General features: G+C 36.3%; 2 protein-coding genes across 19 annotated transcripts in view; both read left to right on the forward strand.

The window, feature by feature from the left end:
• The window catches only part of atp7a (ATPase copper transporting alpha), an 813,718-nt gene that overhangs the window by 779,278 nt on the left and 7,650 nt on the right, over nt 1-26,790 (forward strand). The gene's annotated exons all lie outside the window — the stretch shown is intronic.
• The window catches only part of enox2 (ecto-NOX disulfide-thiol exchanger 2), a 403,572-nt gene that overhangs the window by 98,504 nt on the left and 278,278 nt on the right, over nt 1-26,790 (forward strand). For 4 of the 17 annotated variants that reach the window (XR_015507402.1, XR_015507401.1, XM_087281444.1 and 1 more), the window contains one exon: nt 9,950-10,102. The exons of 6 other annotated variants lie outside the window; for them this stretch is intronic. Coding sequence is in view for 4 of the 11 variants with exons in the window: in XM_087281444.1 (XP_087137570.1) it covers nt 10,084-10,102 (19 nt within the window). In the remaining 7 variants the exon portion in view is untranslated. Of the gene's footprint in view, nt 1-9,949; nt 10,103-12,671; nt 12,791-14,042; nt 14,170-26,790 lie in introns of those variants that run through there. 7 more of the 17 variants (XR_015507403.1, XR_015507397.1, XM_087281445.1 and 4 more) reach the window with 3 other exon arrangements.

The following is a 26,790-nucleotide window of genomic DNA, read 5'->3' on the forward strand; positions in this document are numbered from 1 at the left end:
ACTGTTACTAGACTCTCTGCTTAATATCCGTTCATACAGACATTCAACAGACATTTAACTCACAATAAGAAACTTTGCAAGTCAACTTACATTAACCATAACCCCAACCTAACATTCTACTTATAATCTAATGAGAATTAGTTGCATGAAGATGCAATGTAACTTAAGTTCAACAAACGAACCATCAAAATAAAGTGCGATCTTAATTTATTTTTAATTTATTATCGTTACACTTTGCAGTGACTCCAAAAATGTCATGTATTCTAAACTGTGGCTTCTGGACAACAATAATACCAACACAACATTGCACATACAGCGATGTGACTATTACGAATGCATACATTGCAATATCTATGCTGAAATATATTGTGCAGCCCTAATCCAAGACCTGTGAGTGAAGGAAAGGCTTTAATTTCTTGAATGCATGTGGAATATGAGTGCGTACTTCCTTATTAGTCTCTGTGTGGGCTGTGCTGGTTGCTTGGCTGGCTCATGTTGAATCTGGAGGCAGATGTCCGGACTATCACATAGCTCTGCCCTTCCCACAGGTGACGTGACCGCTTTACATTGCACAGTCCTGCTGCAGCTGTATTAGGGTTATTTTGTCTTATTTGCACAGGAGCTTTTTCTTTCACATTCCCCTTATCTTGGCCAGCGCAGGGCAACATGTTGACTGATGGCTTCCTCTTTTCCACAATCAAAAACAGCCAATCCAGGAATGTGTTTTAGTGCTTGCTCATGAGATCATGCCAGCCGTAAATACCAGTTGTATCTGCACACAAATTACAGTAGTAGTTTAATATGGAGCCACATCAGTCTTGAAAATAATACATTTACAAAATTTAATTCATACATCCACAACACAGCTCGCATTTACAAAATTAAAGTTTGCAAGTTCAAACACAATTCGTTTGTGCACAAATCCAATTCGTAAATTCAAAATAGGATTCATAAATACACAAATCCACTTCAAAAATTAAAAGCATAATTCAAATACACAAATACAATTCGTAAATTCAAAATACAAATTACATAAATACACAAATCCTATTCGTAAATTCGAAACAACACGAATCATAAAATAACAAATCCAATTCATAAGTACACAAAGCCAATTCGTAAACTCAAACACAATTCATAAATACACAAATCCACTTCATAAATTCAAAACACGATTCAAATACACAAATCCAGTTTGTAAATTCAAAATACAATTTATAAATAAACAAATCTAATTTGTAAATTCAAAACACAATTCATTAATACACAAATCCAATTCCTAAATTCAAAACACTATTCATAAATACACAAATCCACGTTGTAAATTCAATATACGATTCATAAATACACAAATCCAATTCATAAGTTAACAAATCCAATTCGTAAACTCAAAACACGATTCATAAGTACACAAATCCAATTCGTAAATTCAAAACACGATTCATAAGTACACAAATACACTTTGTTAATTTAAAACACGATTAAAATACACAAATCCAATTCGTAAATTCAAAACACATTTTATTAATACACAAATCCAATTCGTAGATTTAAAACACGATTTAAAAAATGCCCAAATCCAATATGGAAATTCAAAGCACAATTCAAAAATACAGAAATCTAATTCATTGGATAAAAATATTTATGGTTTTTACTTGTTATTTTATAACTTGTGTGTTGTATTTGTGAATTTAGTTTGAATTTACAAATTGTATTTTGTAAATGTGAATTATGCTTTGCATGTATGTGTTTTATTTCATAAATGTATTATTTTTGAGACTCATCTGTCTCAATAGCTTAAACATGTTGAATATTTATAACAGCTAACAAGTTGTGATTTAATTCCAGACTGTCAGCTTTAATTTGAGGGTATTTACCTCCAAATCAGGTGAACGGTGTAGGAATTACAATGGCTTGCATATGTGCCTCCCACTTGTTAAGGGTCCAAAAGTAATTGGACAAAATAGTAATCATAAATCAAACTTTCACTTTTTAATAATTGGTTGCAAATCCTTTGTAATCAGTAACAGCCTGATTTCTGGAGCGCATAGACATCACCAGACGCTGGTTTTCATACCTCGTGGTGCTCTGCCAGGTCTCTAAAGCTACTGTCTTCAGTTCCTGCTTGTTCTTCCGGCTTTTTCTATTCAGTTTTGTCTTCTTCAAGTGAAATGCATGCTTAATTGGATTCAGATCAGGTAATTGACTTGGCCATTGCATAACATTCCACTTCTTCATCTTCAAAAACTCTTTGGTTGCTTTTCTCCATCTGCACTGTGAAGCATCGCCCAATAAGTTCTGAAGCATTTGGCTTAGTAACATTCATTAGCTTGCAAATGTTTATGTACATGTTTGTGATTTAATGTATTCCCTTTATATCCCTGGTCATATTTGTTGGTGTCCTCAAGATTAAACAGGGAAGTGAAGGCTTCGGCAATTGTCAGTGATTTTCTATAATTACAACATATAGTATAATTACTATAATTACTATAATTTGTTTGAGGGTAGTGCATTTATTTCAAACTGTGATCAAAACTGACTGGAACTACTTTTGCAGAAAATTATTATATTGCACAACTTCCATTCAATCAAAATCAAGAATTTCAATAGACCATGGGGAGGAAAAACTCTTTTTCAGAACACATTTTTTCTTTTTTTAAATTAAAAATAAAGTCAAGTTATTTGAACAGCCTATCTTTATTTTTGTGTATAATTTTCATTTTACCCCCTCTACAATATTCCACATTTATGCAACTTCTAGTGTACACTTTTTCTTGCTGAAAACCTTTTTGGCATATCTTGCAATATGTAATACAATTTGATTGCATGAGAAACAAGAACACGTTTAGCTGTGAAACAGAATTAGCTTTAAAAAAAAAGTCAATCTCTGTTCTTAACTTGTACACCACATTTTCCTCTCTTTTATCACAAAGTCCGTAAAAGGAACATTAACAAAGGCCAAAGACACAAACAATAAAGCATTGATTTACAAACATACAAAAATAATGCAAAAACATTGATTAGATTCTTTATTTATGACTTTTCTTACCACTTGTTTGTTCTGTTTCTTCTGTTATTAAGAGCAGGAATGTCGCATTGAGGATATTTTCACCCGCTGACATTTTACTTTCACTTTTGAATTTGTTATCAGTGTACTCTGTGAGAATGACAGTAGTGAATGCATTTTACAAGACAAGATATTGATGCACAGAATCTGTGTGCACCACCTCTGCCATGGCCTTGTAACAAAATAAATGAATAAATAAGTGAAGTCTGTCTTGGTAAAACTTGAGCGAAGTCTGACTTTTGCAGTGTGCTGTTTTTCTGCTGTATGGAGCAGAGCAGACAAATTCAGTGTATAACTGTTGCATCTGTATTTGTCCAGCTGATACTATAGTTAAACTGATTTCATTCTGTTCATTGTGAATGGTACTATGCACATTTCCATTACCCTTCAAATTGCACTAATTGAAATTGCGAATGAAACAAATATGCTTTAAGTTTAAAAGAAAATTGTAGGTTAATTTGGAAAGCTTTTTTGAAATGACAGTCATTCTGTATTTATTTGGAATTATACCAAGGCTCAAAGGTTTAAGGTCAGTAAGACAGTAAGAGTCTTTCTGGAGACTCTCTGAACAGATCATTTCATTTAGCTGTTCATTTAATGGAGCCTCATACTAAAGGGATCATTTGAATCTGTTGACTATTTACTGTAGACTCACTCTTAATGGATCTTTTGACTTGGATTATCATTTACTGGAGATTCACTCTTAATGGATCATTTGAATCAGTTAATCATTTACTGAAAATTTACTTTGAACATATCATTTGAATCAGTTAATAATTTTCTGGAGAATCACTCTAAATGAATCCTGGAAATCCATTCTGAGCAGATAATTTGAAGCAGTTAATAATTTACTGGAGACTCACTCTAAATGGATCATTTCAATCAGTTGATCATTTACTGGAGACTCACTCTGAACAAATCATTTGAATCATTTAATTGTTTACTGGAGACTCACTCTAAATGGATCTTTTGAATCAGTTAATTTACTGGAGACTCATTTTAAACAGATCAATTGAATCAGTTAATCATTTACTGGAGACTCACTCTAAATGGATCATTTGAATCAGTTAATCATTTACTAGAGACTCTAAATGGATCATTTGAGTCATTTCATCATTTACTGGAGACTCACTTTGAACAGATCACTTGAATCAATTAATCGTTTACTGGAGACTCACTCTAAATGGATCATTTGAGTCAGTTAATCATTTACTGAAAACTCGGTCTAAACAAATGACTTGAATCAGTTAATCATTTACTGAAGACTCACTCTGAACAGATCACTTGAATCAGTTAATAGTTTACTAGAGACTCACTCTACATGGATCATTTGAAGCAGTTAATCATTTACTTTTAGACTCGCTCTAAACGAATCATTTCAATCAGTTAATTATTTACTGGAGACTCGCTCTAAATTGACTTACTCTAAACAGATCATTTGAATCAATAAGCTGTTGACTTGTGAATAAATGTCAGTTCAATTCACAAATGAATTGTCCTGGGCAATTTATGAGCCAATTTAATTGGTTAACTGATAAGTTTAGCTTGTTCATAAATTAAACACCACTATTTTTGTCAGAGCAGGTGATGTTTTTTTCTTTCCTTCGATTAATTTATTACTCTGCTTTCTATAGGAAATGTAGTGAAATAAAAGGTACAATAACTCGTTCTGGAATTTAGTGAAGTAAAAATTTGTTAAAATAAAAGTACTATGAAGTACAGATACTTCTAATATGTACTTATTGTAAATGCAATAATGGAAAAAAAATACTTACTGTTACTGTCCACCACTGCTAAAAAGTGATATTTAAAAGTGCTAAAAAGGAAGTCTATTTCAGAGTTTTAGTTTTTTTTTTTTTTTCCACAACATTCTCAAGCAAACTGTATGCATTACTGCAAGCATTAATGTTTACATTAATGATGTTTCTTGACCAGCAAAGATTATGTTAGATTTTTCTTTTTTTGAGGAATCGTGACATTGAAGACTGGAGTAATGTCTGTTTCTTTTTTTTTCTTTTTTCTTTTTTTTTTTAATTATTATTTTTTTTTTTCAAAATAAAAATCTATCAATATATCAAAATCTTTTGACTGCTTGTATAAAGTCTGCAGGTGGCAACAAATGTGACAGTTATTTTGATAATCTTTCTACAAAATGTAGATTTGGTAAGCTTGTCAGAAGGTGGACATGGTTCGGATACTTGTGCTTGTAATTAGCACACATGCTTGGATAAATTGAACTCTGGTGCTCATGCTGATGAAACAGATTATAAGCTCATTTGAGACATTCATTCTCTCTTCTTCCTCAGCCATTTCTTGTTCAATCTCGTTATTTTGACTAAATTTTTTGTGTTATGGAAATTTACTCACCCCTCAAATTGTTCCAATTATTATTTTTTTTTTCTTTTTCCGTTGAACACAAAATAAAGGGGCGACGCAGTGGCACAGTAGGTAGTAATTTCGCCTCACGGTAAGAAGGTTGCTGGTTCGAGCATCAGCTGGGTCAGTTGGCGTTTCTGTGTGGAGTTTGCATGTTCTTCCTGCATTCACGTAGGTTTCTTCCGGGTGCTCTGGTTTCGACTACAGACATGCGGTACAGGTGAATTGGGTAGGCTAAATTGTCTGTAGTGTATGAGTGTGAATGAGTGTGTATGGATGTTTCCCAAAGATGGGTTACAGCTGGAAGGGCATATGCCGGATAAGTTGGCGGATCATTCCACTGTAAAAATGATTGGTGCAGCAGCAGCAGTAATGCGGTTGATGTATCGGCCTGTTGTGGTAAAGAAGGAGCTGAGCCGAAAGGCAAAGCTCTCGATTTACTGATCATTCTACGTTCCTACTCTCACCTGTGGTTGTGAGCTTTGAGTCATGACTGAAAGGACAAGATCTCATATACAAGTGGCCAAAATGAGTTTTCTTTGCAGGGTGGCAGGGCGCACTCTGATAGGCAGGGTGAGGATCTCTGTCTCCCAAGAGGAGCTCGGAGTAGGGGCACTGTTCCTCCACATTGAAAAAAGTCAGCTGAGGTGGCTCGGGCATCTGTTTCGGATGCCTTCTAGACGCCTACCTAGGGGAATGTTTAAGGCATTTCCCACCAGGAGACCTCGGGGAAGACCCAGGACACGCTGGAGGGACTATGTCTCTCTGTTTACCTGGGCATGCCTCGGGATCCCCCTGGAGGAGCTGTCTGGGGAGAGGGAAGTCTGGAGTTCTCTCTTTAAATTGCTGCCCCCCCGACCCAGCCCCGGAAAAGCGGCAGAAAATGAATGAATGAATGAATGAATATTTGTATTTTTTGTTATATTTATGTATAAGCCTACTTTACCAACACAAAAGACAAATTGTGGGTCACACAAATGTGCAATGAACATGTGGTGCAGTTTAAAGGCATGGGATGCAGAGTCTTGACAGTTCTGGAGGTGACTATAAAAACACTTATACTGAAATGGTTAAGGTGTTTTAGAATGACCGAAACAACATTTTAGATGTTTTACAATGTGCTCAGCCTGCTGGTTTATCCATTTACACACATTTCTATCATCACATTTTTCTATCATCACTTTTTTAAATGCACACACTGGAATTTGTTCAATAAAAGTGTTTCTGTCGTAGCTTATGCGCAAATATTCTTATTGAATAAAAAAGTTTATCCTACTCAGTTATGCACAATTTTATGCACATTTTTAACAATTATTTGCATCTTGGTGTTTACATCAATCTTTTTTATGCGCATTTCCAACATGCACATGAAATAGGTATATAGAAACATAGCTAATGGCTGCCAGTTTCCAACATTCTTCAAAATATCATCTTTTGTATTCAGCTGAAGAAAGACTCTGTGAGGTTTGAATTCACATGCGGTTTGGAACAAGTGGAGAATGAGTAAATGATGACAGAGCTCTTCTTTTAAAAATTCAGGTTTTCACCGCAGTTGACTGAATTAGCACTTGAACAGTTCTTGTTGTCATTTTTCAAGTAAAAGAGGACACTTTCATTACAATTGCACAACATATTATTTTCAGGAAAATCCAAGAAAGTGAAATTGGATCCTGCTTGGAGTAATTCACACTGTTCCACCTCACTGCAGGTACGAATGGATCAGGCAACTTTAAAAGAACTTTACGCTTTTTCACACTAATATATTACAAATTCAGTGAGATTGACTGTAAGCCCAATGCACATATAGCACAGCCTCCCTCTCCTACTACTCTCTGTTGCCCTTTATTTTAAATGGCCATTTTGCTATTGCCTTAGACTTAAATAATGGAGATGCCAGAGGCTAGAGAGTTCAACTTTACACCTAGTTAATTGGTTTTGCGTGAGAAGTTGCAGGGCTCATGTTGGCCGTGAGATGAGGGACTCTCCTGCTGCTGAATGCCCTAATCAGTCACTCTAAAAAAGCCGGAGGTCCCATTTGACTGTCTTTTTACTTGACACATGCAAGACAACCACAAAATTGCCGTTTTTGCTTTTGGTATTCTGTGAATGAAGGCCTGCAATTAATTTAGTACTTCTGTGCCTTGGCATTAAAGTCTTTTTCCAGTGATTTCATTTATTAAGGTGCACAAAAACAACATCTGATTCTGTCTTTTAATTTGCTTTTGAAATATGAGCTAAAATCTAAGTAACCAAAAGACCAAATGGCTGCAATTCCACCTCTCTCCCTGCCAAAATACAAACCCAAAAGCCATTAAAAGTATTTTAACAGAGTCTCAGCACAAGACTTCTACAGCTCTCGGAGACCAGACTGGTAAACTGGAACACTTTGTCCTGAACTCCTTAAATGATATAGAGTGAGAATTCCTGCTGGTGTTTCGGTTCGTCTTTTAAAGAGTACTTAATTTTAGCTTTCTAATGTGGCCACTTTTATTTGTCTAGTACACAGGAAGTTATCATGTTGACAAGAGCCCTTTTCACACATACAGACTTTTCCAGAAATTTGCTAGTAAATCGCCGTAATGAGATTATGTGTGAACAGAACCTTTTTTTAAATACTGGAACGTTTGTTTTCTCTTCTTTCTGGAATCAGCCGTTGTAATATTACTATTAAACTGCTTTAATTCTGCTGTGTGTATATGCTGAAAGAAATCAGAGACTGTTGTTTACTTAAAAATTGACTTTAATGTGTGATATGACAAAAAAGTGGTCAAAACGAATATGTTCTCAATTTAAGAGTAGAGGCTTAGACCCGGAAACAGTTTTTCATACGTCACCACTTAACAACTAGATACCATTTGAACTATTGAACCAAAAATGAAATCAACAACAAAAAACACTGACCCCTTTTATGTTTACAAACATGAGCACAGTAGTTTATAAGTAATTTCAGGTTAATAATGTTTAAATTCACCAGTGTTTTTGAAAGGATGTGTGAATGGGGCTTTTCTGGGGGGAAAAAAAAGAACGTTCCTTGCCTTCGTGAACAACACATTTTGGAATTTACAGGTAACGTTGTTCAGGTAACTTTATAGATATTTACTAGTGTTGTTTGACCAGACTTTTCCCGAAGTCTTTTGCTTTAACAATTAATATCTCAATTTTACAAAAACACAAATCCTCCTTGTATGAATAAAGCATATCACTTTTTTTTACTAGAGAGTATTTGTTTTAAAGAGCATCAGATAAGATCTCAACTTCCATCTCTAAATGAGCTTTAACTCTTGTTACTGTTTATTAGTTCTGCCGAACAGGCCAAAAATAAGAAGTGAGAACAATATAAAAAAGAAATCTATCCATTATGTTAATGAAATAACAACTGCTCTAAGCATCTGTTAGTTTAGATTAAAACAGCTTTGATGAACCTCAAATATATGGTTAAAGTACAGTTTTAAATGCAAGTGAGCATTGTTGTATTAATAACACATGCCTTACAATTAACATAAATATATGATATTTAAAAGAAAATATAACCTGAAATGTGGTAGTTATTGTGATGCATTTCTTCACAGGACATACTAGATATTTTATTAGATGCACGCACACACACACACACACACACACACACACACACACACACACACACACACACACACACACACACACACACACACACACACACACACACACACACACACACACACACACACAATCTATATTTATGCATTTGGTGGATACTTTTATCCAAAGTGGCTTGCATTGCATCAGTTCATGCAATCCCAGGGAAGTGCCTTGCTCAACTGTTTGAGTTAAGCAATGCCTGCATTTTATGCCAGAATGTACTTGAAATTCTCTTTTTGACTGATTCTCAAAGCCATCAGAGTTCATATTTAGGTGCAACACCCTTCATATACTCTATATACTATCGGTATTGTAGTTATTGTGTGTGGCTTGCGATTCTCTTTTCGTCATTGCAGTGATTTCTCACATCCTATAATGTACAGAAAAAAAAAATCATGCCTTCATTTTTGTTCAACCAATAAGATTAATATTTTTCTGAATATCGAAGGTTGAAAAGAAAATGTGTTTTATAATTCTTGACTAGAACCGGTAATTTGCTTCCACCTAATGCAGTATTCAATTGCCAGTGCTCATAAAATAAGCAAGTTCCTGAAAGCACATCGTTGTTTGAAATCAGGAAAAAGGGAGTAGAATCAGTCCCTCAGCTTGGCATGAATTAAAAAAGAGCACAGACCAGCTTTTAATCATTCTCTGTGAGGTGAGAAAATTCATTAGATGCCGCCTTGAGAAACTTTGGCCTGTTTTTATTATGTTCACATTATTAAAACATGAACACCATATGTGTGACTAACAGGAAATGGGTAATGAAAGAACATGCTTTTAAGACCAACACAAAAAAAAAAAAAAAACGTCTGTGTCACACAGCAAGTCGCATTATTGTGGATATTCTGAGTGAAAATGCATGAAACTGTATTTCCTGTTTTTCAGCCAAAGGCAAACCTCTTCTGCCAGGGGCATCGCTGGCGTCCGCGAGAGGAAAGAACTAGCTCTCACCTTTGTAAAGGTGAATCATCTGTCAAACACCCACAGCTCCATTACCGCCAAATAAATGATAGCCGCAGATGGGAACAAGGCAACACAGTAAGATCTTTCCCAAAGTCTGAACTTTAAATCAGCCAAATACTATCAAATTATCAGTGATAATTGTACCTGTTGGCTGCAGTTTAAAATATGATGAAGTTTGAGGGAAACCGTCTGTTCCATTCGAGTAAATGAAAGGAAAGTGCACTGCTCAGACACACTTTGATTGCTTTTATTGCGCTAATTTACAGATAAGAGCCGTGACATGCAAGAAAGCTCTTATGTGAACCATTCTCTTTAAAGAACTATTGTTTTTCACTTAGGCTTAATAACATATTATAGTAACATATCAAAGTCCACATTTCCAGTGCTTTTAATGTGTCACTTTGATGTTGTGATATGTAATTGCCTCGCAGCACAAATGACTCAGGCGCAGCTTTGGAATATTTCTACGCGACTAAAACAGCGCCATGCCACATTTATTACCTTAATTGCATGAAAACTGTTTAAAACGAGGGCCCAAAACATAAAAATGCTCATTTTACCTCTGAAAAATCATCTTGACAGCTGTTTGTATCCCCTTCGGCTTTTCAATAGTCAGAGATAATTGTTAAGAATGGCAAAATAAACAGTTCATAATGAATATGCCAATGTTTTTAGCCATGCGCATCAAAAGAATTCAAAAAGGAGAACAGCCACTGCCAGAAAGCATGACGTCTATGAAACTGAGGGAATAAGGCAACTTTGTTTGAGGGTACACAGTGGCGGTGTGCCAAAACAAGCTAATTATATGTACTTCCAACATCAAATGATATAAATAGACCACACTTGATCTACTGTAGATATAGCCGCCTCACACTGGACCGTCTACATTCTTGACTTTGGTTCAATATGCTAATGCGTATAAATTATATAAAGTCTTAATTCTTTCTTCCCCCTGAGAATGCTGGTCTGCAGCGTTCATCAGGTTTAAGATAAACACAGCAGCTGCAGCAGGCCGCGGTTTCCACCCACACTCTTATCACGCTTTTATGAGACCGTTGTAATGTCAAATGCTGTGTTCATAACACCGGTCTCCGCTGCTCTCCTAACCGCGACGTGCAGTAGATCTGTAAATTTCTGCTGAATGTGTTAAGACATCTGTTAAATGTTCTTAACTCCGAAAAGAAAGCCTGACTATGCTGTACAGCTCAGGCCTGAGAAATTGAGCTGTAAACATGGAGGTGTTAAATTTCATCTGAGATTCCAGCAAGCCAAAGGATTATTTAACCTCTCCTGGACCCCCAACGCGCTGGCAGTCATAAAGTATGCGCAGCTCGTAACACCTTGTTGCACTCAAATTGTTCTGAGAAATTGGAAATCAAATGGACGAAAAACTGTTTAGGTATTATTATATTCTGGCTGCCAACTTTACTTCATGGTTTCCTTTTTTTCTTTTTTTTTTTCTTTTTTAAATTTCCATTCCAAATCTAAACACTTAAGCCAAAATAGTTTATTCTGTCATGACATCCCTTTGAAATCTCATTAAATGTTTTGTGATGTTTGAATATGTGTTTGTTCTGACAGCACAGCTGATTTAGTTAAGCAGTTTCCTTGCCCACTGCAGTGAATGGTCCGTACTTGTGCATTATTTAAGAGGCCTTGGGGTTTTAGTAGAGCCTGTTATGGATTATATATAGCAATTAGCCATTAGGTTTAACTGTTGCTCTGCTCCCTCTACTGGTGAATTAAATATAGTTTTAACTTAACTTCCGTAAGCTATTGCTTCGTATAATCATTAAAAGTGACCCTGGATCATTTTAAATCTCCAGTAAACAGAATTCTGGCATATCTCTCACCTGCAGGCTATTTGCATATATCTCAGTGTCATTAGACATGTGTTTTATAACAATGGGTGAATGAATGAATGAATGAATGAATGAATGTGTGAAATGTAAGCTAGCATTACCCATGGTTAAAATTGTAAACTGAGAGTGTGTATTCCTACTGCAACTGGAAAGTTTTCTATTGTAATGGTTTTTAGTGTATTTTGGGAAATATTCTATCATAATTTAGTGGTTTTAACATATAAAGGGCCTGTTCAATTTCCTTTGGCTTATTTTCTTTTTATCAGGTGTCGCTGCTGGAGAATGAACCGCCAACACACTACAACAAATTACCAGACCCACTGGGCACATTAAAGTTTTCATTAAAACCAGTTCAGTTCCCATTATAACCATTAAATCCACACACAAACAACTGTTTAAAAAACACTGCCTCAATAGAGATAGCTACATGTTTCACCTCCTATTTCAATCACTGACTGTAAACGGTTGATTTTATGAATGGGCTTCCCGCGCTCATTATTCGAAGTAACGGTCGACCGCTTTCAAATGAGTCAGGCGTCAATATGTCAATCGCATGAGATAGACGTCGTTCGCTTTTTAGAGATCGTGCCACAGTTCTTTCGCGTCGCGGACAGTGAAATCGTTATGTTAAGCGTGACTGAGTCCTCTCTCTCTCTCTCTCTCTCTCTCTCTCTCTCTCTCTCTCTCTCTCTCTCTCTCTCTCTCTCTCTCTCTCTCTCTCTCTCTCCCCTCCTCGCTGTGCTCTGTTCACTTTAAAGCAGTTATAAGCGCAGCAGACCCACAGACACCAGCAGCCAAGCTCCTAGCGCGGAATAACGTTCACTAGCAGAGACCTACGGGACTTTATCCGACGTCTTTTTAAACCGAACCCCCCGGACGATGTTCCTCGTGCAGTATACAGGTACGCTTTCTCTTCAGATCAACTTAATTGTGTGGAATAATAGAGATATTTTGATGTGGTCAGTCGCGTTTATGTGGTCTATAATACAGAACGGGGAGCCGCCCGTTAACTACGGACGTTATGAATGAAAACTCTGATAAGAAAGAGCATTACACACGGAGAACATGGAGCTTTCCTCACCAATGACTTTAATAGCGGAATTTACATCGCGCTGTACTTTAAATAACGTTACTCATCTTGCCGGTGAATATTTCGGATGTCTTGATATCTAGTGAGCTGTCTACAAATACAGCACCGGCGCGTGCAACATTTCTGATTAGTATAACGTTGCACATTTCTGAATGCCCTTAAAATGTTTAGGTGGGTATCATAGCACACAGTTTGAAATTGAGACACAGCCGTCGTCATTCAGGCGATATTAGAGCGCAGTCGCCGACAGCTCCGGTGATTAAAACAACTGTTATGCACCCGTTATAATGAGATTATAATGACATTGCAATTAACTATATTTGTGTTACTGCGTGTGATTACTGTTCCTGCATCATCTTGCCATATCTATGAAATGCATCAATCAATCACACTAAGTGAAAATCCAATTCACATGTATTGAATATACATACATTAGGAAAATATTCTGGATATATATATATATATATATATATATATATATATATATATATATATATATATATATATATATATATATATATATATATATATATATATATATATATAATAGTCTGCTTTAGAGTTCAGGATAAAGACTGTAAGTCATGTTGTCAGTTTCAGCAATACAAAGCATGACTCAAATTGTCGCTTGTGAAGGTGTTGGCAAGATCAATAATAGTTCAAGCTGACCAAAAAAACAACAAGTCGCTCTTGATGTGTGTAGTGAGTATAGTGACAAAAACAAAACAAAACAGAGGCTGAGTAAGAAGAATATCTTTATTGAAATGCTCTCAATCTTTGCGTCTTTAATAAACTTCTTAACATAAATATATGAACTTTACAAATATTTTTGATCATGTTTACAGTATGTTAACATTACTGTTAAAAGCTTATACATCAACACTAAATGTTTTATTGCATATGTCTTTTAGATTGTTAACTATTGTATTAACTAATGCTAACTTATTTGAAAAGTGTTATGCAGTAGTTTATAAATATCATAATATCCATGCACATGTTGTATTCAAAGCTATTTTTAAAAAGACTCTAACATGATTTATGATGACGCTTTTGTCCTTGATAGGAGCCTTTTTATGAATGCATGCTGAATACTACTTTGTCGTTTTGAGAAGGATGGAAACTATTGTCATCTTTTACTCAATATCAGCCCAGAGATTTGCTTCAACACTGAATGCGTGCATCAATGAATGGTGGGTGATTTGTGCGTGTGTATGTGTGCATTGATAGGATACTAATATATTAGTCATTTTTCGCTTTTCTTTCACTCTGCCTGTTTACTATGAAAGGCGTCTGGCAGTTGTCTGAGTAAATCTATTCATCCTAACCTCAAGTGTGATGGAAAAAAGCTTCTTATTGCTCAGTGAGAGCCATGAACTTTCTCGCATGTAGCTCTTTTGGTGGGCAGGGAGTGGTCATTTAAATTGCACATAATGGATAGTCTCTGGGCTTTCATGAGAAGTGAAATGAAAAACAAAATGGGGAGGGCAGCTCTGAAGGAGTGAAAAATGCATTTGTGACAGTGGTTACTTACTTAAAATGAACCAAGAAATGGTTTACTTTTCTTATAAAAGAAGACTTAGAAAAATAGTTTATGGGCAGATGTGATTTGGTGATTCACTTTATAAGAAGGGCAAGAGGATTTAATGCACAGAAAAATATTTTTTTAATCTAAAGGTATTTATTCATGCAAGAGAGCGAATAGACAGCAACAATCCATCAGTGCTTTAATCTGATAAACTCTAAAGTAGTACAGTAGTTGTGATTGTTCAGCTTTAGAACTCGTTCAGCATCTCTGATTAAAAAGCCATAAGCACTTGTTCAGTTGACTTGAATTCTAGATTAGAACTCAGATGTTTTGGAATCTCTGAGTAAATTCCAGGTTAACTCAGAAGTACAAACAAGTGACTAGTATGTGACAAGTATGAAGCTTTCAGAAATGCCATAGAAAACTTGCAATAATAATGGGAACAATAATCACTGTCAATTTTAACATGGTTGTACAAATGTAGTCTGGGAAACCTGTTGCTTTGTCAAACCAATGCTTGCCATTTTTTAGTTTTCAATTAGAGGTTACTTACAGTTTGAGCTCCACTTTGAACAGTTTGATTTAATTATGTGGATCACCTTTGTTATTACTCGGCCCTTGTGTTTGTGAAAATTAGAACATTTTCCTGTAAAGATCAGATACATTCATTCATTCATTCATTCATTCATTCATTCATTCATTCATTCATTTATTCATTCATTCATTCATTCTCCTTCGGCTTTTAGTCCATTTGTTCATCAGGGGTCGCCACAGCTGAATGAATCGCCAATTTATCCAGCAATGTTTTATGCAGCGGATGCCCTTCCATCTGCAACTCAGTACTGGGAAACATTTATACACACTCATTCACACACACACACACACACACACACACACACACACACACACACACACACACACACACACACACACACACAAATACACACATACACACACACACACACACACACTTCGACTAATTAACTTTATTCAATTCACCTATAGCGCATGTCTTTGGACTGTGGGGGAAACCGGAGCACCCAGAGGAAACCCACGCGAGCACAGGGAGAACATGCAAACTCTACACAGAAATGCCTGTGAGGCTAATCATAATATTTATATTTGATATTATTTTTATTATTTAAATTTACTTCAGAGATAATATTGTGTCAAATGGTGTTATCAAGAATAAGGCCTTATATGTCAGAGAAATGTCTCATAATGGCTGTTTATGTGACCGCTTTACACATCTACCGTAACACTATGATGACAGGCTGTGACATATCATTCTTCTATTGGTCATGCAGCTTTAGGTTAAACAAATTTGCAGGTTAGAGTTCACTAAACATGTTCCCTAAATAGACAGTTTGTTTCCGTGGCATTTAAACAAAAAAAATAATGGCAAACTGTTATTCAAGTGTTTAAATAACAGTTTGACCTTTGGCACATATAAGTGGCACCACAGGCCAAATTAAATGAAAAGTGTGTAATTATGATTATGCAGGTTCGCTGGTATGGATTCTTAACACTGCTCCATTTTGTTGCCAAGCTAAACTATTATCAAAATAACGTAATATTTTCAGGATTGACCTGTGGCACAAATAAGTGGCACCAAAGGCCAAATTATTTGAACGGAATGTAATTACCATTATGCGGGTTTACTGGTATGGATGTCAGAATTTGTTTTGTATGCCAAAGTTCACATTTGTGCAATGTTTAAAAAAATAATAGCAATGGAAAAAACTGTGGCATTATATAAACAAACTGAAATTCAAGTGATTGAACAGTTGCGGTAGTTTAAAAATGTGTGATATTGACTTAATATGTGTAAAAACACAAGCCAAAGCATTCTGACCTGTGAAAGGTTATTGCATTTCTATGAGAATTTAAGTTTTCTACAACTAAAGGCTGCATGATAATAAGGCATCTTACAAAAATCTTTTTTATGAGAGTGATGGCATTGACAATTTCAAGATGCATGATTGGAAGGGTCAAATGTGAAATGCACTTATCATCAGCTGGAAGGACTTCTGCCCACTGAGTGGCAGCATTCATGTGCCCTCGAAAACTTGTCTAAATTGGAAAGAAAGCAATAGGCTGCTTTAATAATATTTTGCCATCTCATATTCTGTTTTTATAAACTTTTTTTTTTTGGTCAGTCTTTAGAAAAAAAAAAATCCATTAGATGGGACAGATAGTATTAAGTTACAGTAGGAAAGACAAACTTTTTTAACATTAATGCTTCACAAAACATAGGTTGATAGAGGATTATATAAATATACAAGCTACTTAAAGTTAAGTTGATATAAGTACAATGTAGAGAGTAGATTACTCTTATAGCCATGGCACAACTTTATCTTAAAAGTTATCTGAACTGCACTGTAAAACCAAACAATCAACTTTATCAAATGAAATGAGTGTAGTTAACTCAAAATGTACTGAAGGTTATTCTACTCATTTGAAAAAAAGTTTTGAGCTCAGTGTTGATGGTAATGAGTTCATTAAATACCTCATTACTTCAACTTGAATGGAGTAAGTACACAGTACTTAGATAGATTAGTTTTTTAACTCAAACGGTTTGTAGCAATCGTTTCCTTTAAATGGTTTAAGTTGCCTAAATGTATCGTGTTTTACAGTACTCAGTTGGTTTGGGTTGTCTTAATCTATTTTCATTTACTGTGCTCAAATTGCTTTGTTTACTCAAATGGATTAAGTTCACAGTACTCATTAGGATTAGTTTTGAGCTTAAATGGTTTGTTGCAATAACTTTCTTAAAATAGTTTGAGTTACCTTAACTTTTTGGGGTTTACAGTGTCAGACCATACAGACTTCAGTGGCACTGTATTAACATCGTCTTGGAAATCACTTTGGATATAATGTGATATAAAAACAAAACAATCAAAAAACAATTGACTTATTATGGATTACTCTGCTGTCAAGTTTAACAAGATTTAATTAAAGATCATAATTAAAAGTTATACTGACATTTTTGCAGCTACCACTATAACAAGCAGGCACTTTTTAGAATATTTTGCCAGTTAGGTACAAATAGGAGAAAAGCTCATATTATCCGTCTTCTGTGACATATTGTTGAAGATAGGCAAGATACATGCATTACTGTGACAGATTTTACTCTTCAATGCATGCGATTCATCTCTGCCGACACGGAGTCATATAGTAATAATAATAAAAAATACATAAAGTCAAGTCGGAAATTATTCACACCCATGACAAATTCTGACTTAAAGTTTTTGTTCAAATGTACAACAATGATACTTCTTGTACATCATCCTATTATCTTTTTGGGAGAAGCCTGTGACATTTCTTGCTGGTTGAATAAAAGTAACTTTAAGTCAGAGGTTGCCAAGGGTATGAATAATTTCTGGCTTGACTGTATGTGATGCATGGAAAACCGTGTCAGAAATTGTAACCATTCAGAGTGAGTTTGATTCATGCATTGATAATCATTCATCTTGTTCATGATACCATGCATTATTCAGTGCTGCAGGTTTATATAAAAACGCTTCCCCCTCCAGAAATGGATGCCTTGTCAAAATAAAATGACATCAATGACATTAAATTTTCAAAAGCTGGGGCCAGTTGCAGACCCAGCCAATGACATTAGACCATCCAGAAAGCAGAGATCCATATCAAGCAACAGCACAGTGACCTGCCTTTCTCCAGTGGAAAACTTGCTGTCATGGTGAACGATACATCCAGATGGCCAGAATTATCGTTACTATGCAAATGCATAATCATGTTGCAGATGCATAATCAAATTGCAAATGCATAATCCTATTGCTTTTCCAAGCAAAACAGGAACTCCTTTACAATTTTAAAAGTAGCTTGATGATTGAAACGCCGTATGATTCTTCTTAGCTGATTATCTTTCTGACCTGGACATCACTCAGATCAATGTGCTTTCCATGCATGACATATCTTCGCTGCTTGCAGTCTTTGTAAGGCTTCATCATGTGTGCTTCAAAGCTCATTTTAATGCATGGGACAGTGTTTTAGCCGTAATTGAGTTTGTTGTACTCTCACGGCTCTCCACATGGCAATCGCTCCAGTAGTTTGCACAGATCTGCGTCTTTCTGTGATTTGCTAATTAAAAGCTGTGGTATCCAGCGCTAAAGAACGGTGTACCTGATAATTGACGCTGCAACAAATGCTCCTGTGTTGGATAATGAAGAGCCACATTGCGCTGAGTCCTGCTGGGTAAGCGTTATCAGCACTGTTTTTATTCAGTGCATTTTCCCCTTTGTTACAAGAAACCAATTTAAGTGCAAAATGAGAGGCTAGTTATAAATATTTACTCTGTTTGACAGTTTTAGCTCCACAAGAAAAACAGCGAGTATAAATATTAATGTAAATGTTTTAAGATTGGATCAGATTTTTATGGCGTTGTTTAACCGACCGCATTTCTAACCAAGCAAACTAAAGTTAGCCTGAAGGATTTCATTTCAGATCACACATGTTTGTCGCAGTGACATCAATAAAAGTGTTCAAGCTATCTTAAATCCTAATGAGATTTTTTTAAGCCTAATTATTGTTTATGAGGCCCTTTGTGTATTTGCTTGATTCTCTCCTCTCAGACGTGCCAGAGCACAACAAGGCGGCTGGGTCTCTCTCCATCTGCTAATGCTAAACATTCTGCCCAAACACATTTCAATTGTGCAACAATTAATTCTGGCTAAATCTGTTTCTTTTGTAATAGTATTGGTAGCATTGAATTGGTAATAATTTTATATATAGAGTCTTTGTTTTCTGGACTGGAAAAATGACACAAAACATTTGTCAAATTGGATTTGATTGCTTCTATTGTGCTCTATTGTGTAAAACAGTTTGCAAACTTGTCCTGAGACTTTTTTTTATAGTACAATGCCCTTTTATATTTCAGAATATATGTCAAATTTGGATTTTTTTCAGTTTCTGGTCCCTTTAAACATAAACATTTGGAATATATTTTTTTAGCAGACTCCAGGTCTGGGCGTTGATTCCAAAAGTAATTGATTCCGAGCAGTTGAGAATAGAGAGGTCAGAATCGAATCGGGAATCAAGTCCTTAATTTAAAAATTGATAACTAGAATATTGCGAATAATGATCAGAACAGAAGTCACTTGAATTTGCTCAAATATTCTGCAGTTTACTAATACTATTGCATAATTCCTAGGAGCTACAGTAGTTATGGTATGTCATACTGAAATATCCAAATAATAGACAACGCAAGCATGTATTGCTACCTTTTATTTAAGTTAATAATATTATTTACCTAATGCACATATAGACACTGATGCATATGCTTTTTGTTGTATATGCCCTACTGTATAAAAAGCTTTAGCATACAGTACATGGTGAAATTGAATTATAGTTCACAACAGAAGGTATTAAGCTTCATGAGTTGGATTAAGCAACATGAGTTGTTAGTGCAGCACACATGCAATAAAAGTTGTTTGTTTATTTAATGGCAGGGTTTGTGTATAAAAAACTGTAATTGAAGCAATGTTGAGGACTTGATTTTTGGAATTAGGGTTTGGTCGATAGACAATAATGCTGGACCGGCATCACAATTTATCAAGGATGTACTGCTGGATCGTGTCTCACTATAGTTGTTAAACATGATATTTAATTAATCTTGTCTCTATCTAACGACTCTTTGATCTTTTGAATCTTTAAGGTAACGTGTCACATCGCCCAACCCTACTCTGAATCGTGCCCATTGATTCTTGAGCTAGGAATCGTAATTGACAGTTTTGATTCTGAATTGACAGAAATTACAGTATAAGATTCTTACGGTATGATAACCTTGGATAACAGTATCACGGTTTCACGGTATTGTCGTTACGGCTCTAAAATATATATATTTTTAAGTGTCTTGGTAAAAACTCTAAAACTTTTTTCCCCTTTGAACAAATATAAAATAATATAAATATAATGTAGAATATTTTGTAACAGTAACTATGTCAGGCTAAATAATTCAAATGAATTGTTGACTTCTGTTGTCTTCTTTAGTTTCAAAAACACTGATTTCTTTACCATTAAAAATGGCATCTTTGGATATCTTTTCTGCTGCAGATTCTGTTATCTTAAAAAACTGTTAAATAGTTTTTTGTCTGTTTACATATAGCGTAGGAATGGTATAGTAGAGAATGTTGGCAGTTTTAAAACCTTGACTTTTCCAAAACGCAGTTTACCTTGAAAACAGTTATCGTCCCATGCCCACTGACAGTATGATGGGATTCCAAAAATTTTGGAACTGGAACAGCTCTAAAAGTTTTCCCTGTTACTAGAGATATACTAAGCTTAAGTTGGATGTGTGTGAATTTACGACACAGCACCATGATCACCCAGGTCGTTGGTCAAAAAAACAAATAAATAAAAATAAAACAAATAGCCTGCTGGGCCCTCAAGCAAAGAAGGAGATTCGGGTTCAAGTGCCCGTGACAGCAGCCCCTCTGACTCAAATGTTTCCTGAAGTGGAAGTGCGATAGAAGCCAAAAAGATTCAGCTCAAACCCCCAGCTACTAACAAGGCCTTATCACTTCAATTTTAAGGAAGCAAGCATAATGGCTGAGAGGATTCTGCTCTGCCCTTGCAGTGATAAATAATGGCCTTGAATCTGGCAGCAGTGTAAAACTTGTGTTCAGAGCAACACCTGAAACATTGAGAAAGTGAGACAACAAGAACAAGCTCACTGATCATTATTGACAACTGTCTTTCGGAACGCAGAAGGCATCTAATTTACCCTTCCGGTTGACAAACAGCAGCAAAATGTCATGTTTGTTTGTGACTATCTAATTTAACCCCTCGGGGTTATCCTCACTGAGCTCAGGCACTAGAGCATGTTGGCTCGCCGAGGGCCAAACGCTTCCGCTGGAGAAGCACTAAGCCTCAGTCCACATCCCAGTTTGAGATGGAGCAGATTGGTGGCTTACGGACTGCCATGCACTGTTGCCGGTGCTCTGCGGTGAGCTCTCCTTTTGAGGCACTTGTAATATTGTACATTTCTACTGCAACACACACAACGGTGCGAGAGATAAAGCGAACTCGAGTTTTTGTTGTTACTATGGTATTTTTTTCTCCTTCCTTGCCAGCATTGCCAGGAAAAAAACAATTGGAAGCAGCACAATATATAGCATGATGGATCATCCAGAAGATGCAGGATAGTACATCTCTCAAGTGTGCCTGTATTTGCTTGGGCCCCTGAGAACGTGCCGGGATGCAGCCGCTAGCTCACTGTAGATAATGGAAAAAATCACATGTTCCTCCTATTTTTCATCTAATACTATAAATCTGCGCTGAAATTGCTTTTTTCGTTTAAGCTAGAGTCACTAGGTAACTCGGATATGCGCACAGCCTCAAGTAAAGAACTTTGCTTTTTTAAACACTTCTCACTGGGTCTTTTCTTTATCTTGCGCCCTTGTTTTATTGAAAACTGAAGCACATTGTATTTTAATTTATTCTTTTTTTTATTTGTTTGTTTTCCTGCTTTAGCATCGCTTATTCAAGTTCAGTCCAGTTTTGACTCAGTGATTTTCCACTGTCAACCTGGTTTTGATTTCGTCAGCTGCTATTTTTGCATAAACACACAAACCCCTAAGACCACCACCTTTCATTAGGAATCTAAAACACTTAAAAAAGCTCAACTTCAACCCACAGATTGTAGGATGAATGAACGTCTCAGTGTATGATTTGAGGTCAGGCGTCAAAGGAAAGGCTGTAACCGTTACTAGTCTGACGTTGTCACTAACCAGCCCCCACGCAGTTTAAACAAGACTTCTGAACCTTTTACTGGGCTTTAAAAGGAAGCTTTGAATTTCTTAAAACCTCCAGAATGAGTTTTGTCAGAGCTTTCAACCCATGGGATTGGCTTTGCCCACTAAAACATGACACATCACAAGGTGTAATGATTTACCTCTAGTTTTGCCTCTAACTTTATTGCTATCTCTATTTTTACCATAGGAATGCATGCTGTGGAGATGACCCAGTAAATCTCTCCATGCTTGTAAGGGAGGTCAGAGTTGGTTTACAGCTTGAGATCTCTCATTACATTTTTTGTATGCGTTTTGACCTTTTCTCAACCTTGATGGTTCACAGTGCTGCAAATCTGCCAAACTTCCCAAACCGAATTCTGTTTATTTAGCAAGTTAAGCCTTTTAGTTTGTTCCCAGGGGGGATTTAGTGGAATTAAATTGCTTTCATTTAGTACTATGCATTTTGTTCTTCTGTTTGTCTTTTATCTAAAACTGTTTACAAGTGCTTTAGAGGTGAACCACCGATTGTCCATGGTAGTTTGTACTGTAGTTCTCCAATGATTCTAAAGAATTCATTTGTGAAAAGTCACCTTTGTTGTTCTGCTCTGTTCATTTACAGGCTTCTTACTTTAAAATGTTACTCTATGCACTTTTAGTATCAAAACAAGTGCATTGGAGTGGTTGTGTATCATGGCCTTATTACATGCAGTTCTATTGAATTGATAGCAACAAAAACTATCAAGGGTACAGGGTAGCAATTAATGCCTCTCCTTGAGGGGAGAACGTCTGATTTCATTAAAGAAAATCCTTTTAATTAGCACCTGGCCCTTTTGAAGTTCAGTTAATAGAAGTTTAACAATAGAATGTTATCGAGGGGGTGTATTACAGAAAGTTTCTTATCTAAGGTCTTCAGATATGAAACATTAAATTAAGATTTCCCCCCTGCAAATTTGGATTGCTTAAATTTTAACTTGATTTGGGATTCATTTTTGCAGTAGAAATGGCACAGAAGTCTGTTGTTTCTTACAAGGGGTTTTGTGATATAACACTTTTTCATGGTCCTCAAAGGGTCTTTCTACCATTAAAAATCTTTGTTCTTCATTTTTTATCATCAATAAATGTAATGCCATTGTTGAATATTCATTCATTCATTTTCTTGTCGGCTTAGTCCCTTTATTAATCTGGGGTCGCCACAGCGATATAAACCGCCAACTTATCCAGCACGTTTTTACGTAGAGGATGTCCTTCCAGCCGCAACCCATCTCTGGAAAACATCCACACACACTCATTTACACTCTTACACTACGGACAATTTAGCCAATAAATTCACCTGTACCGCATGTCTTTAGACTGTGGGGGAAACCGGAGCACCCGGAGGAAATCCACAAGAACACATGAAGAACATGCAAACTCCACACAGAAACGCCAACTGACCCAGACAAGGCTCGAACTAGCGACTTTCTTGCTGGAGGCGACAGCACTACCTACTGTGCCACTGCATCACCCATTGTTTAACAGCATAAAGCAATCTTTCCCATTAGGCTTTTAAATAATTTGGACATTAGAACAGCAGTCGGGTTGTCCTAATGTCAGGGGCAACCGCTAGGACATGAAAAGTTTGGACGATTCCAAGAGCCTATGTTGTTTTAGAGCCTCCAGACATACTATTAGGGGCCTACTAGAAGCATTCTTTCCTTCTCTACCTAAAGTTAAACTGAGATTTCACCCAAAAGTAAAACTTTACTCATGCTCACCCAAGTTAAAATGTTTAATATCTGTATTTAAGATAAAATAATGCACTTCGAAAAATCTGTAATTCTATAAACGCTTGTACAAATGCTGAACGTGGTCCTGAAATCCTGAATAGACAGACTATGATTACCTAACAGATATGATAAGATTGTTAAATTATGATATTTCTGTAACACGTCCCCTAGCTCACAGGATTTTCTTGGACTTTCACCCCACAGTGCTAAAATGTCTCAGCGAGACTTAAAACAGGCAGCTTGCTCTCATATTGATGGCGCAGCAAAGGGATGTGGCTCTTCACAGTCAGTAGCTTCACACCAGCAGGAACAAGGTGCCGGAGCCAGGGTTTTGGAGGGGACACACCTGGTGTTTGGATGCACAGCGGCTGTGATTGGTTTACTCTGGTCTGCCAGTTCGCAGAAGCCAGGACCACCGCTGGCCCTGAAGATAATCCATCTGTCAGCACCTGTCAGCTGGCTCCCCTGTGCCCCTGTACCCACATGGTTGTGTTGACAGGGGGATTCAGCATACATCTGGGTTACATCACCGATGGCCACTCAACTGAATCCACCACAGGTGTAAGCAGCTCCTCTTCAATAAATGTGGAATGTCAATGGCGTTCTTGAGGTAATGACAAAATGACTGACTTCTTTCATTTCCTGTGGCTCGTCATCAGGGAGTTGAAAACAAATGATGAGTGCTTTCTTGGGGCACGGTCCGAAACGGTGACCGTTGAGGTCGGTGACAAGCAGGAAACTGAAGAGCTGCCAACGATTGACTGAACATCATGGCACTGAACATAGCCATTACAGAAAGAAAGTAATTGGATCCACAAATCAGCAGATGGGTACAGGTTTATAGTGGCGCCCAGCTTTATGGCCTTATATTTCAGGGCTTGCAAGGAGGGCGTCATGGCCGTTTTGACATTGTGGGTAGCTTTTGACAGCGGGCACTACGTTCATGCCTCTTAGCCCTCAAAGGGCTTGTTGGTGAAAAGATAGAATTTCACTCTGGTCAACATAAAGGGCATGAGTGGCACAGATGTGTTCATGAAAGTGTGGAATCTGTCTACATTACTTTCTCCCTCTGAATAGATCTTAATCATGAAAGTCCTAGTCAGCATGAAGCATTATTTTAATTGACTTCTGTATCGTGATGTGTTTCTGCATATTCATTGCTACACTCTGAGAAAAAAAAGGTACACGATGGTACAAATAATGCTCCTTAAGGAACAGTTTTGTATCTTTGTCAAAGTTGTACCTTATATGGTACAGAAAAGCCCTCTAATGATGTTCTGTACTGTTTATGGTACAATTGAAATGAAGGTACACATCTGTTCTCATAAAAAAGGTACATACGTGTTGAACAACACCTTATTTATTACAATGATAATATTTAATAAACATTTAGTAAGCATTTTCTGATAAATACATTCTCATTATTGATGTCCGCACCTTTTGGCGTTTGCTTTCCACTACGCACATGAGCTGGCAAAGTTCTGCATATGCAAAGTGTTCATGCAGACATTTTAGTATTGTAAAACTAATCAAACATTGGGCATATTTCATTACAATACTTTTGCAAGTACATTAAATTAACTTTTAAGTGATTTCAAAGGTATATTGTTTGTTAATTGGATAATGTTTTATATTGTATACAGGAGAATGTATGTCTGTAACATTTTTGAGAAAAGTGTTGTGAAATGTTTGGAGTTAAAAAGTAGAGAAACATGTTTAGATAAAAAACGGATCTTTTGATTTATGTTAAAGTAATTTTTATTCTTTTTTGTAAATGGAAAAGAAGCATTTACACCAAAATAAACTTTTTCTTTTTAAACATTGTTTAAAAATGTGTTTGATGTTTTATATTTACTGAAAATGGATAAAGCAAAATGTCTTTAAATAGTTCTTGAAGGAACACATTTGAAACTGTTAAGGTACTTGTCGCTGTAGTGGTACCTTTATGGATCAGATTTGTACCTTTGATGAAGGTACAATTTTGTATATGCAGGTTTAAAAACCAAAGGAACATTTTGGTTTTCCATGGTACAAATCATGTCCTTTAAGGTACAAACTGCAGTAGTACAAATCTTAAGGTAAAATCCTGTTCCATAAAAAGTACTGCCTCAGTGACAAGGGTTTGTACTTTGTACTTTCTTTAGTACAGCATTGTGCCATTTTTCTGAGAGTGTACCAATTGTAGGGCATGACTAGATTATGTCTTAGTAAATTGATTGGGTCATGAAAAATGGCCTTTATATAACAAATTATTTTGGGCAGAAGTTGAAAAATTGGTCACTGGTGATTCTCACACTGGGAAACACTTAGTGAACCCACAGAGTTCCTGAATTCCTGAAACGTGATGCAAAGCACTATTTAAGCAGAACTACAATAATCTAAAACAAGGATTTTTTAGATCTAAAGTCTAAGGTCACGTACATACTGTAATTTCCCAATATATTGATTGGAACACAACTCAGTCCCAGAATTGTACCATATTCTGCCAGATTGCATGTTTTGACCCAATCCCAATTGAACCCTTTTGCCCTTCCACTTCCCCCTCGTTTTGCACATTCACGTGAAGGGGTAGGGGTGTCCTAATTCCCTTTAGCTTGAAGGCGTAGGCCACAAAGGTAGATAGTCTTTTGAACTGAGATTTTTCAGGACCACATTCGAAACCAAAGAGTAAGAAATTTCCCAGAATACACTGCCTACAATGACAACATGGCAGCAAATGGAAGTCAGAAGATGCACAAATATTTATTTTTTGTCAATATTACACAT

The sequence above is a fragment of the Danio rerio genome, chromosome 14 (genome assembly GCF_052040795.2).
Source record: "Danio rerio strain M-AB ecotype USA chromosome 14, GRCz13ab, whole genome shotgun sequence".
NCBI classification, from domain to species: Eukaryota; Metazoa; Chordata; class Actinopteri; order Cypriniformes; family Danionidae; genus Danio; species Danio rerio.